The 18,208-nt window shown below is 38.0% G+C and overlaps 1 protein-coding gene and 1 long non-coding RNA gene across 2 annotated transcripts; both read left to right on the forward strand.

Annotated features, from left to right (window-relative positions):
• Positions 1-1,628: 1,628 nt before the first annotated feature.
• LOC104086373 (uncharacterized) lies at positions 1,629-6,345 on the forward strand. Its single transcript, XR_011414724.1, has 2 exons — positions 1,629-5,981; positions 6,089-6,345. It is a non-coding gene; the product is annotated as an uncharacterized lncRNA (long non-coding RNA).
• A 7,144-nt stretch (positions 6,346-13,489) lies between these two features.
• LOC138907827 (uncharacterized) lies at positions 13,490-14,371 on the forward strand. Its single transcript, XM_070198445.1, has 2 exons — positions 13,490-13,673; positions 13,821-14,371. Exons 1-2 carry the CDS (start codon positions 13,490-13,492, stop codon positions 14,369-14,371), a joined length of 735 nt encoding a protein of 244 aa, XP_070054546.1.
• Positions 14,372-18,208: the final 3,837 nt, after the last annotated feature.

Here is an 18,208-nt window from a genome sequence, read left to right on the forward strand (position 1 = left end):
ATATTTCATTAAGAATTTAAGATAATAGAATACAATATAGATGGGAAAAAAATTACACTTATAATTTGCAAGTGTTTTTTTTATTTACAAATTGAAGTTTACATTTAACAACAAGTAAATTAACGAAAAAAGAATAAATTCAAAGGTTTTGCATTGCCTTAATAAGTTCTTCATAATCAAAGTGTTAAATTCAGATGTGTTACCATGTGTTAATATATCTCCAAGTTCCTCATCTTCTGGTGTATCAACATCTTCACACCCCTGATTTCTTCGTTCCGATCTAATCCAGTCTCTAAAACATACTAAAACTTCCAAAGCATTGCTTCCCAATAAATTGGAGGGACTACACCGAATTCGGCAATAAATTGAACATTTGATGATTTTGCAACTCCAATGTTACCACGAAGAAACGTCAATTGTTCAAAGTTTGAATTTCAATTGTTCAAACTTCAAATAATAAATAATACGATAAACTAGATTCCAAAAAAAATGAGAGCCAAATAGTTGAATGAACTTTAGGTGAAGAATAAGAGAATGATAATTGAGAATATGAGTTTGAGAAATGAGAGATGAGTGAAGAAATGAAGAAGAGGGGGTGTATTTATAGTTTTTCAAAGGGCTAAATTAGTAATTACTAGAAGTGTTATTTTTTTAATAAAATTGCCCAAAAGGGCTATTTTTGCAATCCAACCGTAAGGCAACGGCCAAATTGAAGCTGACCGTTGCCAACGGTCATTTCAATTTTAAAAAAAATAAAAAAATAGAATTATAGTTGTTGAACCGGTCCAGTCCGGTCCGGGCCGGTTAACCGGTTCAGCAGTAATTTTCGTTGACCGGGTTTGACAGATCCAGTTAATCGAATTTTATTTTATAAACAGAGCAACCCCCAGACCCAGCCCATCCGGCCTCCTAACTACCGGTCCGGGCCGGTTAACCGATTCAACAGTAATTTTCGTTGATCGGGTTTGACCGATCCGGTTAACCGGATTTTATTTTATAAACAGAGTAATCCCCAGACCCAGCCCATTCGGCCTCCTAACTACCGGTCCGGGTCGGTCCGGGTTTCAACCGGTCCGGAAACGGGTCAACCCGGCCTGTTTGACAGGCATACTTTAAACCATGAAATTTGGCTATGGCAGTTTAAATTTTAGACCAAGTTTGAACTACGGCTATTGACACTTCAAACCCGAGATATGAAGTTTCCCAATGAGTTTATGACAATTCAAACTGTTATTGTTGCACTTCATATATCCATTGTGTGAAGTTTTGAGCTGATATTATTGAACTTAAACCAGGGGCATATCTAAGTGATGTAGTATGAGTTTACGTAAACCCATGCTCCTCTCTTAGATTATATATAGTAATATTATATATTTTTTTAAATTACTTGAATATACATGTGTGCACACAAGCTCAAAAGTGTCCGATGGTGCAATGAATATTAGGTGCACTTTTACAAGTGAAATCGACCGTTCAAATTTCACTTCTATGGCCTTGTTTTTGGCACGGAGTATATATTTATACATATATATATATATATATATATATATATATATATATATATATGTGTGTGTGTGTGTGTGTGTGTGTGTGTGTGTGTGTGTGAAACTCACCAAAATTGCGAAAATAATATAATTTTCAACCGATAATTTCCAAAGTATTGTTGGCTCATTTTTTAATCTAATTTAAATAAGGAGGTATGAATGAGAAATGGAGGAAAAAGATTTGGAGAGAAACGGAAATTTTGAAGTATTCCTTTTATTAATGCACTTAGTCTCTCATCAGAAAATGGAAAGAAAATCTTTGTGCTATATAAAGAAGCACATCTTCTAGCTTTTAAAGAGTTGAGAAGAAGTGGTGCCTTGCGCCGCCGCCGTCGCTCGGCCTTGGCTTAGGCTTTAGCTTAATTCGCAACAGTGATTTTCCCAACAGTCAGAGTCGCGCCTAACGGAAATTTAATTTTTGGCAAACAGACACCTACTCATACAGAGGAATAGCCTCATTTTTAAGAACCGAAAATCTGAAAATTCTCCCCTCTTCTGCATTTCTGCATTGTTTTTCCAAAAGCAAAACGTAAGCATCAGTGTGGTTTACTGTCGTTTGTTGAGTTCGACGAAATTCTGTACATAATAGTTGTTCCGTACTATTCTGGGAGGAATTAATCCAATAACCTTGGACAATAGTGAGAGGATTAAATTCCTTAAGGAAACACAGTTTTCTGTTCGGCTCGAAACTTTTATTCTTCTGATTATATTTCTGTTTTGTTTTTGGTTTCGTTTTATTTTGTACAAATTATTTTTTGAACACAGATTACTAACAAAAAAGCCTAACGCTAAACCCGTCAAATATAATTCTAGTTCTGGCTCTTTATAATGGTGCACACATCCTCTTGAGTTCTTGGATTGGCCGCTACTTCAAACTTCTGAGAAAGAAGTTCAAAGTGAAGAAGATTTACAAAAAGAAAGGTAAAAGTTTCAATTATGTATTGTTTCACTGTACAAACCGTTTTTCCGATTTTAAAAGACCAATATATAGTACGTAACTTCGTATTGATCAAATGATCATTTTGTCTGTAGTAAGCATGTTTGCAGCAATAGAAATAAATTTTCTTGTATAACAATACAACGCTAATTCGGATTAAAGGACAAAGACTGATTTTCATTGAAAAATGAATTAATTATGTTGAAATTATCCAAACTAAACAATCCTTTTGTGCGTCCGCCCAATGTTAGTAACGTTCTCTATTGAATGTTTCATAAAGATAGTCCGTTTAGTTTGGACAAGTTGAAACTCCATTTCAACTTAATTATTTGAAACTATCCATTGTCATAAAGAAACAATTTCTCCTTATGCGTCTGAACAAGGAACTGTTCTTGTGATGGAAGAACAGTATAAAAGGCGAAGCCATGAGTTGGGTCCCAAAGCACAGAAAAACCTTCTTAATTACTACACTATCTAGTGAGGATTTCTGAAGACTCACCGGAAAAGTGACGCCGGAGAAACTAACGCCGACGACACCGTAACAATGGCCGGAGGTATGTCCAATATATATTTCCGCTCTGCTCTGCTCTAACAGTTGGTATCAGAGCAATTGATTAGCCTCTGCCTTGTTAATTTCGGAATTTGCAAGTTATTCAAAAATGGCATCTTGTTTTTAGATCTGCGTTTTTGAAACTTTTGAAGTAAATTAATGGTATAAATTATACGAACACTGATTTCCTAGCATTTCTGTGACTCTAAATGTGATATTTGGTGTTGGATTCGTGAAAATGAATAGGGTCTGTAAATGGGTTTGAAACCGGGTCGAAAAGATCCGCTAGATGTTGGAGACGAAGTCGGTCTATTTGTGACTTTGTGCTGCTCTGCTGCTTGAAACGGTGTCGTTTTAGAAGGGTCAAAATTAAATTAAAATATTCTTTATTGTTGAAATCTAGTAGCTTTTGGACTCTGACGGAAATGGACCAAATATCAAACCTATTATAGTAGTTTTAATTAAATCAAACTGCCAACATGTTACCAACTAGCAGCAACGTCTCTGACCAAAACACTTGAACTATGTGCTAAATTATTTTATTATTGTATGTATATTGCATATGGTTTCTTACATACAAATACTGAGACATAATCTTATTGCATAACGTATATAGCAATAATATTGAATAAACTTTAGAATTAATGTATAGTGATCCACGTAAGTTTATTTAATTAAAATTTGGCCACAGCAACATTGATTAAATAGAATTATATAGTATTATGTTTAAGACACATAAGGAAATTATAGACATTAAATTATCTCTAAAGTTTTTGGAGTAATGTCTAAATGATCTGTAATTTCTTTTTTGATTAGAGATTAGCCACAACATTTTTAGTCAATAAAATTTAAGAATAAGGATCGCATAAGGAAATTTAGACAATAAGCTTGTGATTAATTATGCACTATATAATAACTGATGAACCTTTCTTATATTTTGCATAGTTGATTAGGATAAAATATTGAATGCTATTTCATAGTTACCTTCATGAATTATAAATTAGAATTTAATAGTATTATCATAAAGATAGAATATCATTCTAGTAACAAATTAATAATTCTATCATAAAGAATGAATCTAATTGAATTAAAATTTTAGTCTACAGATAAATTTTATGTCAGTAGATTCATTTACATGATTTGCGATGGTGAATCATGATATTTGTTTATTTGCTTCAAATTTATGTTAAGTATGTATATTTTTTACTGTTAGTCCCGCCAATATTGCTGTATATGTAAATAATAATTCTGCAAAATATAAGTATCGTAATGAAACAGTAATTAATTCGAGCCCACTGAATTCACAGTGTTTCCTTAAGGAATTTAATCCCCTCCTAGTACCCAAGATAATGGATTATTTCCTCCCAGGATAGAACGAATCACACACAGGTGTAGCGGTACTTCAAACCCCAGTGTTTCAGCGAACACAAAGTTCAGTAGCAAATCACACTTACAGTTGCTTTGTTTGAAATAAAAACAATGCAGAATGAAAGGAGTAGAAACTCAGAAAATCGTATGGAAATGCTGAGAGGAAGGAGTGCAATGTATAGTCAAATCTGTTGAGCGTTTTCAGATTTTGTCTTGTGAATTGTGTGTCTTTCTTCAACAGCTGCTGCACATATATATAGCAGCCAGTGTTGAAAAAGAACAATCGTCCACCCTCCATGGTGGAGCAAGCATTAGCTTGTTTGTGGAGCAAGCACATTCATGGTGGGAAGAGCATTAGGCGGCTGCCTTGTGGTCAATACACGGATTGGAAAATATCCGTTACAAATGCGGATTACGTTAATATTTACTATTAACAAATAAATTTGGTCCAAAAAATTAATCAATCAATCATTTGACCAAATCCGAATCCGAATCCGAATCCGAAGCCGAAGCCGAAGCCGAAGCCGAAGCCGAAGCCGAAGCCGTAGCCGAGCCGAGCGAGCGACGACGACGACGGCGCGAGGCTTGCTTTCTTCTTAACTCTTTAAGAGTTACAAGAAGAGCAATTATATATATATACCCACCAAAAATCTTTTCCTCTTCCAATATGGGACAATGTCTCATTGTCAAGAGGGGGAAACTTAAAATTTTACTCAAAAATTTCATTTCCCCTCCATTTCCCATTCACCCTCATTTTAAGACTATTTCATCTTAAAAAACAAAAAACCTCAACATTTACAGTAATGCAACCTGTGAACATTTATGATATCTGTGATATTCCTTAACTTAATTGTGAGAATTATAAGATTTGGAAGGAGAGAATTCTTCTTCACTTAGGGTGCATGGACATTGATTATGCTGTTAGGAAAGACGAACCACATATTACTGAAACCAGCACTCCAGGTGAAATTGTTCTTCATGAACAATAGGAGCGGTCTAACCGCTTGAGTGCCATGTTCATCAAGACTAAAATTATTGTTGGTATTCGTGGTTCTGTCGAACAGTATACCAATGTCAAGACATTACTGAAGGCTATTGATGAATAATTTGAGACTTCAGATAAGGCATTTGCCAGCACCTTAATTATGAAATTCTCATCAATGAAGCTCAATAGTGTGAGAGGTTTGAGTGAGCAAATCATGAAAATGCAAGATTTAGCGGCTCAATTAAAAACTCTTGAGGTTGAACATTCTGAAATTTTCCTTGTGCACTATATATTGAACTCTCTTCTATAACAATATGCTCCCTTTAAGATCTCTTATAACACGCATAAAGGATAAATGGTCTATTAATGAACTTCTGACCATGTGTGTTCAAGAGGAGGGCCGATTGCTGATGGAAACATGAGAAAGTGCATTCATGGCTACTTAAGGAAAGAGGACACATCAAGCCAAGAAGAAGGGAAAAGGAAAGATACCCCTTGAAACTGACATCAATAAAGAATCAGTGTGTTTCTTGTGTAGAAAGAAGGGCCACTTGAAGAAGGATTGCATTAAATTTCAGAAATGGCTTGATTAGAAAGGTAATTCAATCTCTCTTGTAACTTATGAAGCTAATATGGCGGATGTTAATCATAACACATGGTGAATTGATTCTAGTTCTACAATCCATATTACAAATTCCTTGTAGGAATTAAGAAACTTGCGGAAGCCAGTGGGAGCTGAGCGAAGCATCTATTTTGGAAACAAAATGCAGTCGCATGTGGAGGCTATTGAGACATGTGTTTTAGTTCTTAGTAGTGGTTTCATTTTGAAATTAGAAAAGATCTTTTATGTTCCTAATTTTTCTAGGAATTTAATTTTAGTTTTAAGACTTGTACCCTTTGGTTATTCCTTCAATTTTTCAGAAAGTTACATCAATCTACTTTATAAATCTAAAGTTGTCGCTAATGGTGCATTGTCTGATAGTCTTTTCTCTCTTAATTTACAAAATGATTTCACTCATAATGTTATGCATGTTCAAGTTGGTACTAAATGATGTGTTATGAATGAAGATCCCTCTACTTTGTGGCATCTGAGATTATGACACATTTCCATAGATAGAATTAAGAGATCAGTGAATGATGGAGTACTTAGTGCTCTAGATTTTATTGATTTTGGTACTTGTGTGGATTGCATTAAAGGCAAGCAGACCAACAAGTCAAAGAAAGGTGCCAAGAGAAGTTCAACCATATTAGAAATCATACATACTGATATATGTTGTCCAGACATGGATGCATATGGTTAGAAATACTTTATCACCTTTATAATGATCACTCACGGTACATGTATCTCTACATGCATCATAATAAGAGCGAAGCATGATGAGCGCAAAACACACCACAAAATGATTGCTCTCTAGTCAAAGATAGTATAGTTAAAATATCGTCTCAACGGGGATTGATTTAAATAATGTTCGAATACTTTCTGGTTTATTTGATATTCAGGATGATAAATACTTGATTTTTGGTAATTAGTAAGTATAATTAACGACTAAATTAATATTACGACTAGTTAGACTAGATCGCAGAGAATGAGGGTTGAACTAAACTGTCTGATAATAATATGAGAAATAAGGGTCGCGACAAGATAGGTGTAGGATAGCTATTCGGGATTTAACTCTGGTTGAGTTCACTTCTAAGGTTCTAATAATTCTCACGAATTCACTCGATAATTAGCTTAACTTAAGATCAAGACTCCTCTCTCGATTAAATCCGAACTCTACGAAATAAACTATTACGAAGCACTGTGAAAATATGCAAAAACACGTTAAGGAACTAGTCTTAAGGAAAACGTCTCTAGAATATTCTCCTAACTTAGTTTAATCAATAATTCAAAAAGCTCTCTCAGTTACTTGGAAGAATCACTAAATTAAACCAAACCAAATAATGCAAAGATAATCACCAATATTACTCTTTCGATTAAATAAATCAGTGAATAATTTCTTGATCAATTTAAAGCTCCATAAACGTATTCAAACAATTAAACTAGAGTTAAATCCACAAATATCAATCAAAATACCATATCCGTCAAAACCCTAGGGAATAATTTTTTCATATTTATGGAGTAGTTTACCTTAAGGTTTGACGTGATTTGGTGACTTGGTTGTTGTTTATGGATTTGACTACTGATTTAATCGAAAGAGAAACATCTTATTGAATATTATTGCTATGCTTTAGTTTATCTTGGTGATTCTTTGAAGTAATTGAGAGAACTTTTTGAGTTACCATTTAAATTAAGATTGAGAAATATTCGCAAAAAGTTTCTCTTAGTTCATTCCTACCAATAGATTCTTGCAAGTTTCACCGCACTTCACATTAGTTTATTTGAAAGATTCAGATTTAATCGAGAGAGGAGTCTGAATCGAAAGTATAAGCTAATCACCTATTGAATTCGTGAGAATCGATAGAACCTCAAGAGTGAAATATAACAGTATCATATCCAGAATAATAATCTTGCACCTATCATTTCAAAACTCTTATTTCTCACATTGATAAAAAACCAACTCTGTTAATATCTAGTTCTTTGCAGTCAATTGTCAATTGCTTTACTTTAGTAGTTAATCGTAGTCCGTAATCCTTCCAATCAAGTTTTGATAATTCTGAATAGCAGTTAAACCAGGAATTACTAAAGCATTGTTTAAATCCAATCCATGTAGATACGATACTCATACTATACTATGTTTGGCTAGTGAGCATTAATTTTATGTTGTGTTTTGCGCTCGTCAAATTTTGGAGCCAATGTTGGGGATTGATAATTAATAGTGCTCAAAATAATGTTTGGGGCTAATTTGGGAATTAGATTTTTTCTTCTTATTTTTTTTTCTTTTTTATTTTTCTTTTGTTTTTGTTAGTTAACTTCTATCAAGATTTCTTTTGTAGTACCTGACAAATGCTAGAAAGAAAACTTGAAGAATTATTCTTGATATTGAACTCTAATTGTTGTTGAAGATGGAGTACAACCAGTATAAGAAAATGGTTGAAGAGTTAGCAACTGAACATTATCACAAGTCTGCTATTTATTTTAAATGTAGTGGAAATCATCTATGGGTTAATTGTCAAGCATGTAAATATTCTTCCTACGGTTTATCTTTTGAACAGTCTCACTCTATTTCTAATCCATATAGGTATGAGGTTTCATATGGGCACAATCTTAACTTTGTTTGGGATGAATACCCTTATTATGACTGGAATGAAAGCGAAGTGAGACAACCACCTCAAGAGGAGAATGGTAGTTTAGAAGAATTTATGTATAAGTTCATGCACAGTGTTGAAGAAAGGTTTATACAAAATGTTAAAGCCATTAAGAAACTAACAACGCAAGTGAGTGAAATAGTAAATATACTTTCAGAAAGTTTATTGCATTGTGATAGTGAATATATGGAGGAAGCACCCTATGAGAATGAGCCTACCCAAGAGGATGAGCATTTACAGAGAGAACTTCCCACTCTGCAAGAAGACTTTGATTCAATTGAGATGATTAAAGATGAGGGTTTGGTTGATTGTGAAGCAATAAAAGAAGAGTTCAAAGCCCCATCCACCTTTTCACATTTACAACATATACTGCAAGAGAATGAGAAACGATTGGTCTAGGACATAACAGAGGAATATTCTCATGACCTTTCTTCTTTGTTTTCTTATTCTAACATTAATCATGTGTATTTTATTTTTGGGGATTTACAAGAAGATGCATGTAGTGATCTTGTAAAAGAATCAGAAACACATTGAGAATCACCATGCAGGAATAATTTACCGCTCAAAAAGAGGCCAAGAAAGAAAAAAGAGGGTCTTGCAGATATCTTTAGAGGACATTGGCCTAATGGGCTCTATTAAGAATCCCAAAAAGCGAAAACGAAGATTAAATTCAGAATTAGGGGTGGAATTCATAAATTCTCGAAAACGTAAAAAATTCAGGGAAGTTTCATTTACCTCTTGCTTTTTACTTGTGTGTGATGGGGACATGCCACAATTTAAAGTGTGGGGTGGGGGATGTAAATATGTGTGTATATTGTTATTTTATTTTTGTGTTTTTTGTTGTTGTTTTGTTTGAAAAAAAAAAGATTTTTTTTTTTACTTTTCCCAACGATGGATTTCCTCGACTATCTTCTTGAGGGATTAAAGTCGAGAAAAAAAGGTATCTTTTATTTTTGTTTTATTTTATTAGGTAGTGTAACAATCCCTCCTTGATTTTTCTTTATGCCACGGTTCTTTTCAAAGGGTTTTTACTTGAATCGGGTGTAGTTAACTTTTTTGTTTTGTAGAAATAAAGAATCTTGAGTCATAGTGCTAACTTGAAGCAATCTTCCTTGACTGTGTACGCCTTCAGAGTGGTGAGTACCTTAGTTGTGACGCCTACACTCAGTTCTTGACTCGTGTATAAGTACCTTAATTTGTTTGATCTTGACCTTGCTTAACTGATTTGACTAGAGAGTCGGGATAGATCCGGCCCTGAGTGAGTTATGTGTCAATGTGTGAGTGAGGTTTGTGTTGATATTCCGTGCATGTCAGTTGATGTCTAGAACTTGCCACGTGTGTTTTGATGACGTCCACAACACACCTCGATAAGAGATATGATACAGTCGTATGCAATATAAATTACCCAACTATGAGAAAGGGTCGAATCCACGTGGAGTTATAAGGGGTGTTAAGAGTATATACTTGAAGAAAGCGAATGGATTAACTAAATTTGCACTAACACAATGAGTTTTGATTTCTACTTCTACTATTACTCTAATAATTGTAAGCTAAGTAAAAGAAACTAGAAATGAACGATTGTTTTTGGTGTTTTTTCAAATAGTTTAAAAGCCTAAGGATGTGACCATAACTTAGGTGTTCGCCTAATGGGTTAAATACGTTAATACTTGTTTTGTTGATTGGAGTGTATTATAGCTCTCAACTCTATATTGCCTACTTAATACCTCTCGGTCAAAGAGTGATTTTGCCCAATTTGGCTTTCTCAAGTCCAAATGGGTATCAAAAAAAATAGTTGATATGAGCTCAAAACGGATTTTTACTATCTCTAGTTTGAACCCTTTAATTAGGCTAATCAAACTCTCAAGTGGCCCAATTCCTTGTTAGCCAAGTTATCCTATACTAGATCCCTCTTTCTCAAGTAGAGACTAAGTCAAAAAGGCATGAATCAATGTTTGCAACCATTGATTCTAAAATTGAAGCATGGACTAAGCACCCAATCATAAACAAGCATTAAATTAAGTACCCACAAGGTTTACACACTAGGGTTGGGTTACAACCCTAGTAAAACTTTAGCTACTCATAGTGGGAATTGAAGAAAATAAAGAATAAAAACTAATTAAACTCATAATCAAAGATTAAATGATAAAATATAATATTTAAGCACTAATATAATCACAAACTTCCTAAAATGGCAAAAGGTAACGGCTACAACAGCTTTTGTTTTTCGAAATTTGACCTAAAATTGTGAAATTCGTCTATTTATAGTGGGCCAAAATTCACTGACAAATATGCCCCTCGGGAGGTTCGCAAATTTCTTTAGTTGGCAGGAGATGGGATTCTGCAGCCGCACATTTCTGGATTGCGGCTGCAAAGTATCTTCTGCGGCCGCACAATTCTTGTGCGGTCCGCACTTCAGCAAGGCGTCAGGACTTGGTCTTCTGCACACTCAATGAACTTGAAATTATTTGTCAGTGCAGGCCCTGTTTTTGCGGCCGCACAATTCATATGCGATCCACACATTTGTCAAAATCATATTGGGTTCTTTAGCTTAGTTTGCGACCGCAAATGGAATTCTGCGGTCCGCACTTTCTTCTGCGGACCACACTTCTTTGCTTTTGTGCCCTTTATTGCCTTATGATTCGGAACACTCCTTTTTGAGTCGGATTTCATCATGGGAGACCGAACTTCCAACATTCCTGTAATTTTCATAATTTTATTAGTTTCGGGAATATAAATCAATACTTTCGGACTAAAATAAAAGCAAAAAGATGCTAATAAGTAGTTAAAATCTCCACTTATCAACTCCCCCAAACTTAAGTCTTTGCTTGTCCTCAAGCAAATAAATTAGTTCACACCTCCTAAAGTTAAGAGTCATTTCAGCGAGTCAAAGGTGAGCCATCCACTCATCAGTTGGGGCCAACAATTACCCACACTACTCATGCATTATCAACAAGGCGACAAGTCAAATATTCATGCACATATAGTTCTAATGTGACATTTGAGCTTCAAGAATTGACTTTACTCATCAAGGACTCTGGTTCTATCATGTAGGTCATGGTGGACTCCAAACTCTTTCTCCTCTACTTTTTATTTGCCAAACTCACTTAAGAAATTAGCACTAAATCTGAAGATTCATGAAAGGTTCACTCATCTCTCATAAGAGAATGTCACAAGTACGGCTTCAAGTACCATAGGCTTGCCCCTCATGTAGATCACCACTAATGTAAGCTCACTCGGTTTGAAATCAAGTCTTTCGGGATGTAATGAAGGCTTTTGGGTTAGGGTAGGATACCATATGGGTAAGTGGTTACACCTTTCCTTAAGCACTCTACACTTTCATTTCTTGTCTCACAATTTCCAATTCTTAGAGGCACTTTCTTTTCATTGGGAGCTAGAGAGACTTAACATCACTCTTTCTTGATCATTTCATTATTTTTCTCCCTTTTTGATTTCTCAATGTTTGGGATCATGACCTCTTTTTGAATTCATCAACCCTTCCACTTATTCACGTTTTGCATTTTTCTTTTTGTTCTTTTCTTTTCTTGCCTTCTCTTTTATAGAGATCATTTCATTTCTTTTTTTGTGCCTTGATACCTTTTTTCAAATTCCTCATCTCTCCCCTAAACTTACGTTTTAAGCCATTTATTTCACAAGAGTGTTAAGGAAAGTCCGGGTGACAAGAGAGGGTCATGACAAGTGGGTAACAACTTATAACATGGTTATCAAATGAGAAAGGCTAGAGGCTCAAAAGGGTTGACTAGGGATAACGACATTGGTTGGAAATAGAACGCTCAAACGGGCCAAGGAGAGCCTACAATCACTTCTCAAACCATGCAAAACTTAGGATTTCGCCTTGAAACACATTCGGGGCAAGTTCTAGACCCTTCGCACAGATACTTGGACTAGCAACAATTCATCTCACCCCCACGCAACTAGATTGTAAAAGTGTATAGCGTTGAGGACCCACAATGACCACATTCAATTTTAAAGATCATTATGGTCCAATTAAACCACTCGATGATTGCTAAAGTCAACTCAAGAGTCACAAAGCCACTGACTAGAGCTATTTCTTTCAAAAACCTTATCTCTAACCATAAACACGTAGTTAAGTGTGTTGGTACGAAATAAAGCACGGTTGACTCTTCGAGCATGACTTAATTAGGTCTTTTTATTCATTACTACTACTATTATTACCTAAACACAAAAACGGACCCATTTTCTTAAGAAAGGTGTCACGCCATCTATCGTTGGGACGAGTCACCCGGTTTACACAACAACTACCTTTGGAAAGAACCGTGGCGTTAAGAAAATCAAAGGCTTATTATCTACTAAAGCATAAAAAGAAGCTACTTAACAAAACAAAAACTAATATGGAAAAGATAAAGAAGCTAATAAGCAAAAACAAAGATAAAGAAGCTAATGAGCAAAACTACTAAAGATAGAATAAATATACATAATAAGAGAGAGAGAGAGAGAGAGAGAGAGAGAGAGAGAGAAGATATATAAATACAAATAAGAAAAAGAAAAAGTATCATCAAAGTATTAAAGGCCAAATGTATCAAAGTGTGCCAAATGTGTCAAATAAACTCCACCCCCCCCCCTCTCCGAATAAAAGTAAGAATTGTCCCAAATGCTTATTAAAATAAGAGTAAAAGAGGAAAGGGTGAAGAAAACTCCCTATGGCTCCTTGGACGTCTTTGTGTCCCCAGCAATGTCATCGCCCTCCAGATTAGCCAACTGGATCTCATCATCCTTGAGTCTAGGTGTGGCTGGGCTGGCGAACATCTCACGCACTGCCTCAGCAGTGTCGGCATCAAGGTCTGGCTCTTCAGACTGACCAGCTGGTGCTACCGGTGCAGATGGGGCTGAAGGATCTGGGGAAGACTCAGGACATGATTGTTGCCCCAGTTGTCGCTCCACCTGCTCAGCCAGCTAGGGGCGGGGTGCGGGCGGGTAGAGGTCGCCCTAGAGGGGGAGGCCAAGCCAAATTATATGCTCTTCCGAGTAGGACAGAGGCAATTGCTTCAAACTCAATCATTACAGGTATGGTTCCAGTTTACCATAGAGATGCATCAGTCTTATTTGATCTGAGATCCACTTATTCATATGTGTCATCTTACTTTGCTCTGTATTTGGATGTATCTCGTGATTCTTTGAGTTCTCATGTTTATGTGTCCACGCCTGTGGGAGATTCTATTGTTGTTGATTGTGTGAATCAGTCATGTTTAGTTGTTATTGGTGGTTTTGAGACCAGAGTTGATATGTTGTTACTTAGTATGGCTGACTTTGATGTTATCTTGGGAATGGATTGGTTGTCTCCCTATCATGCTATTCTTGATTTTCACACTAAGTCTGTGACGTTGGCTATGCCAGGTTTACCACGATTAGAGTGGAGGGGTGCATTAGATTATGTTCCTAGCAGGGTTATCTTATTTCTAAAGGCTCGGCGGATGGTTGAGAAATGGTGTAATATTTATCTGGCCTTTGTGCGGGATGTCAGTGCTGATACTCCTACCGTGGAGTCAATTTCGGTGGTGAGAGACTTTTCTGATGTATTTCTAGCAGATCTTCCGGGCATGCCGCCCGAAAGGGATATCGATTTTTGTATTGACTTGTTGTCGGGCACTCAGCCTAGTTCTATTCCACCATATCGTATGGCCCCAGTGAAGCAGAAGGAGTTAAATGAGCAGTTGCAAGAGTTTCTTGTTAAGGGATTCATTCGGCCTAGTGTGTCGCCGTGAGGGTGCTCCGGTCTTGTTTGTGAAGAAGAATGATGGTTCTATGCGCATGTGTATTGATTATCGTCAGCTGAACAAGGTTAGAGTGAAGAACATGTATCCATTGCTACGCATTGATGACCTATTTGATCATCTATAGGGTGCCAGAGCGTTCTCCAAGATTTATTTGCAGTCAAGTTATCATCAGCTGAAGATTCGGGATCCGGATATCCGAAGACTGCCTTTAGAACTTGGTATGGTTACTACGAGTTCCTCGTGATGTCATTTGGGCTTACTAACGCCCCAACAATATTTATGCACATGATGAACAGTGTATTCTAGCTGTATCTTGGTTCATTCGTCATTGTGTTTATTGATGACATCTTGGTGTACTCCCGTAGTCGGGAATATCATGAGCAGCATTTGAGGATCGTGCTCCAGACCTTCAGGGAGAAGAAGTTATATGCAAAGTTCTCAAAGTGTGAATTCTGGCTTGATTCGGTGGCGTTATTGGGTCATGTGTTGTCGAGTTAGGGGATCAAGGTAGATCCGAAGACGATTGAGGCGGTGTAGAGTTGGCCCAGACCGTCTTCAGCTACTGAGATCATGAGTTACCTTGGTTTGGCCGGGTATTATTTGATCGGTGGTGTTATTAGGTCATGTGTTATCGAGTGAGGGGATCAAGGTAGATCCGAAAAAGATTGAGGCGGTGTAGAGTTGGCCCAGACCATCTTCAACTACTGAGATTCGAAGTTACCTTGGTTTGGCCGGGTATTATCGTCATTTAGTATAGGGCTTCTTATCTATTGTTGCACCTATGACTAGATTGACCCAGAAGGGTGCTTCTTTCAGATGGACCGAGGAGTGTGAGGCGAGCTTTCAAAAGCTCAAGACTGCTTAGACTACATCCCAAGTGTTGGTGTTACCTACGGGCTGAAGGTCTTACACTGTGTATTGTGTTGCATCACATGTTGGCCTTGACGCGATGTTGATGCAAGACGGTAGAGTGATTACCTACGCGTCTCGACAGCTGAAGACTCATGAGAAGAATTATCAAGTCCACGATTTGGAGTTGGCAGCCATTGTTCATGCATTGAAGATCTGGTGGCATTATTTATACAGTGTTCCTTGTGAGGTCTTTACCGACCACTGGAGTCTACGACATCTGTTCAAACGGAAAGATCTTAACTTGCGGCAACAGAGGTGGTTAGAGTTACTTAAGGACTATGATATCACCATTTTATATCATCCCGGGAAGGACAATGTGGTGGCTTGCCTGAGTTGATTCTTCAGGAGACCCACAATTCACGGTACTCCATTCATTCGGGTGCCGCTAAGATGTATCAGGACTTGGAGTAGCACTATTGGTGGAGAATCATGAAGAAGGACATAGTGGAGTATATAGCTTGGTGCCTAAATTGCCAACAGGTGAAGTATGAGCATCAGCGACCGGGTGGTTTACTTCACCGGCTTGAGATTCCTGAGTGGAAATGGGAGCGCGTAACCATGGACTTCGTTGTTGGGCTCCCACGGACTCAGAGGAAGTTTGATGCAGTATGGGTGATTATGGACAGGTTGACCAAGTCGGCTTATTTCATTCCGGTAGTGACTACCTTTTCTTCAGAGCAGCTGACTCAGGTTTATATTCGCGAGATTGTCCGACTTCATGGCGTACCGGTATTTATCATCTCTGACCGTGGCACTCAGTTCACATAACGTTTCTGGAAGGTTGTACAGCATGAGCTAGGCACACAGGTTGAGTTGAGTATAACATTTCACCCTCAGGCGGACGGACAGTCCGAGCGAACTATTCAGATATTGGAGGACATGCTTCGCGCCTGTGTTATGGATTTCGGGGGCGCTTGGGATCTGTTCTTGCCGCTTGCGGAGGTTGCCTACAACAACAGCTACCAGTCGAGTATCTAGATGGCTCTGTATGAGGCTCTATATGGGAGACGGTGTCGTTCTCCAGTTGGGTGGTTTGATCCGGGAGAGGCTAAGTTATTAGGCACGTATCTGGTTCGAGATGCTTTGGAGAAGGTCAAGATGATCCAAGATCGGCTTCGTACATCCCAATTGAGAAACGAGAGTTATGCGGATCAGAACGTTCGCGATATTGCATTCATGGTCGAAGAGCGAGTCTTGCTACGGGTTTCACCCATGAAGTGTGTGATGAGTTCAGGAAGAAGGGCAAGTTGAGCCCTAGGTATATTGGATCTTTTGAGGACCTTGAAAGGATTGGAGAGGTGACTTATAAGCTTTCCTTGCCACCTAGTTTATCTGCGCTTCATCCGGTGTTCCGTGTCTCTATGCTCCGAAAGTATTATGGTTATCCGTCTCATGTTCTAGACTTCAGCACAGTCCAGTTGGACGATGATTTGACTTATATTGCGGAGCCTGTGGCTATCTTGGACCGGCAGGTCCTAGAGTTGAGATCAAAGGATATTGCTTTAGTGAAGGTTCAATGGAGGGTTATCCGATCGAGGAGGCGACCTTGGAGACCGAGCACGACATGCGAAGTCATTATCCTCATCTATTCACCACTTCAGGTATGTCCTTATGCACGTTTGAGGATGGACGTTTGTTTTAAGAGGGGAGAATGTAACGACCCGATCGGTCATTTTCTCTAATTTCTCCCTGTTACCCCTTTTATTGCTTCACACTTGTGTGTTTGTTCGTTTATGACTTGTGGGGTTGATTAATTTCATTCCGGAAAGCTTTTGGGTTGATTTGGACCCTTGATTCTAGACTTAGAAGCTTTAATTTGAAAATATTGACCAAACTTTGACTTTTGTGAAAACGACGCCGGAATTGTATTTTATGACTCCGATAGCTTTGTATCGTGATTTTGGACCTGGGTGTATGCCCGGAATTGATTTTGGACTCCGATAGCTATAGCAATTATGTGCACCACTCTCTGTAGCTTATCCAATGACTTCTTGTTGGTCTGGGACTTCCTCATCTTCTTTACTTCCTTTCCCAGCTCTTCAATCACTGACCCGTGTTGTACCAAGGTGCTCATGATTGTCTTCTAGTTCTCCAAAATCTTCTTTAGGGTCTCATCAATGGTAGAAGGAGCCTGATGTCCTTTAGAAGTGGACTGCGTTGTAACAGTACTGGACAAGTCAGACAGCTTTGTAGTAGCTGTCTGCATCCAGTTTTTGAGACTCGCCAATGTCTAGGAGACTTGCAACACAGATAGTGGGGCAGTAGGCATGTGCACTGGCCTCAGAGCTTTGGTGGGAGTTGTAGTAGGGGCTATGGATGATGGCGGAGGCATAGCTGCGACACTAGAGGAAGGCTCGGCCGAAGTGGATGGAACATCAACTGTCTCAGAAACTACCACGACTGGTTCATCAGACTGGTCTATGGTGGTAGGAGGCTGAACTTTCTTCTTCGTGTTGCTTGCGTCCATAAGTGAAATACCAATCAACAGTCTTCTTCGGCTTCACCTTTGTGTCAAAATCCCTTAGCTCTACCTTGCATCGGTAAGATATTCTGTAATACTGTTGATGATACGGGTATGGCGAGCTATCCTGTCGTGTTATCACTGAGATGTTGGCCGACATCACAGCACCCACATTGATTGGGTAACCGGCCATGATAGAAGCCACAAGCACTGCCCGAGGGATTGGAAGATGAGTCTCGTTCTGGTATGGATCCAACCTGCTGCAAACAAATGTTTGCCACCCCTTTGCCTCAAAATTCAAAGTATTCCGCTGCATGGGAACCCCAGCGGCAATCTATGGTGGTGGTGGCCCTGGTGGTGCTAGAATCTCAGCTAACTAAGGTCGGACTTCCTCCCCCATTGCACACTTCTCCAAATACTCCTTCGGCTCAACATCTTCAAATCCCAAGTAC

This window comes from Nicotiana tomentosiformis, chromosome 3, assembly GCF_000390325.3.
Source record: "Nicotiana tomentosiformis chromosome 3, ASM39032v3, whole genome shotgun sequence".
In the NCBI taxonomy this organism is placed as follows: Eukaryota; Viridiplantae; Streptophyta; class Magnoliopsida; order Solanales; family Solanaceae; genus Nicotiana; species Nicotiana tomentosiformis.

Excerpts from the sequence above, each read along its gene's own strand:
- LOC138907827 (XM_070198445.1), top strand. The coding sequence starts at position 13,490 with ATGGGGCTGAAGGATCTGGGGAAGACTCAGGACATGATTGTTGCCCCA. Across the intron at positions 13,674-13,820 it reads TTCAAACTCAATCATTACAG|ATTCTATTGTTGTTGATTGT; the intron begins GTATGGTTCCAG and ends CGCCTGTGGGAG.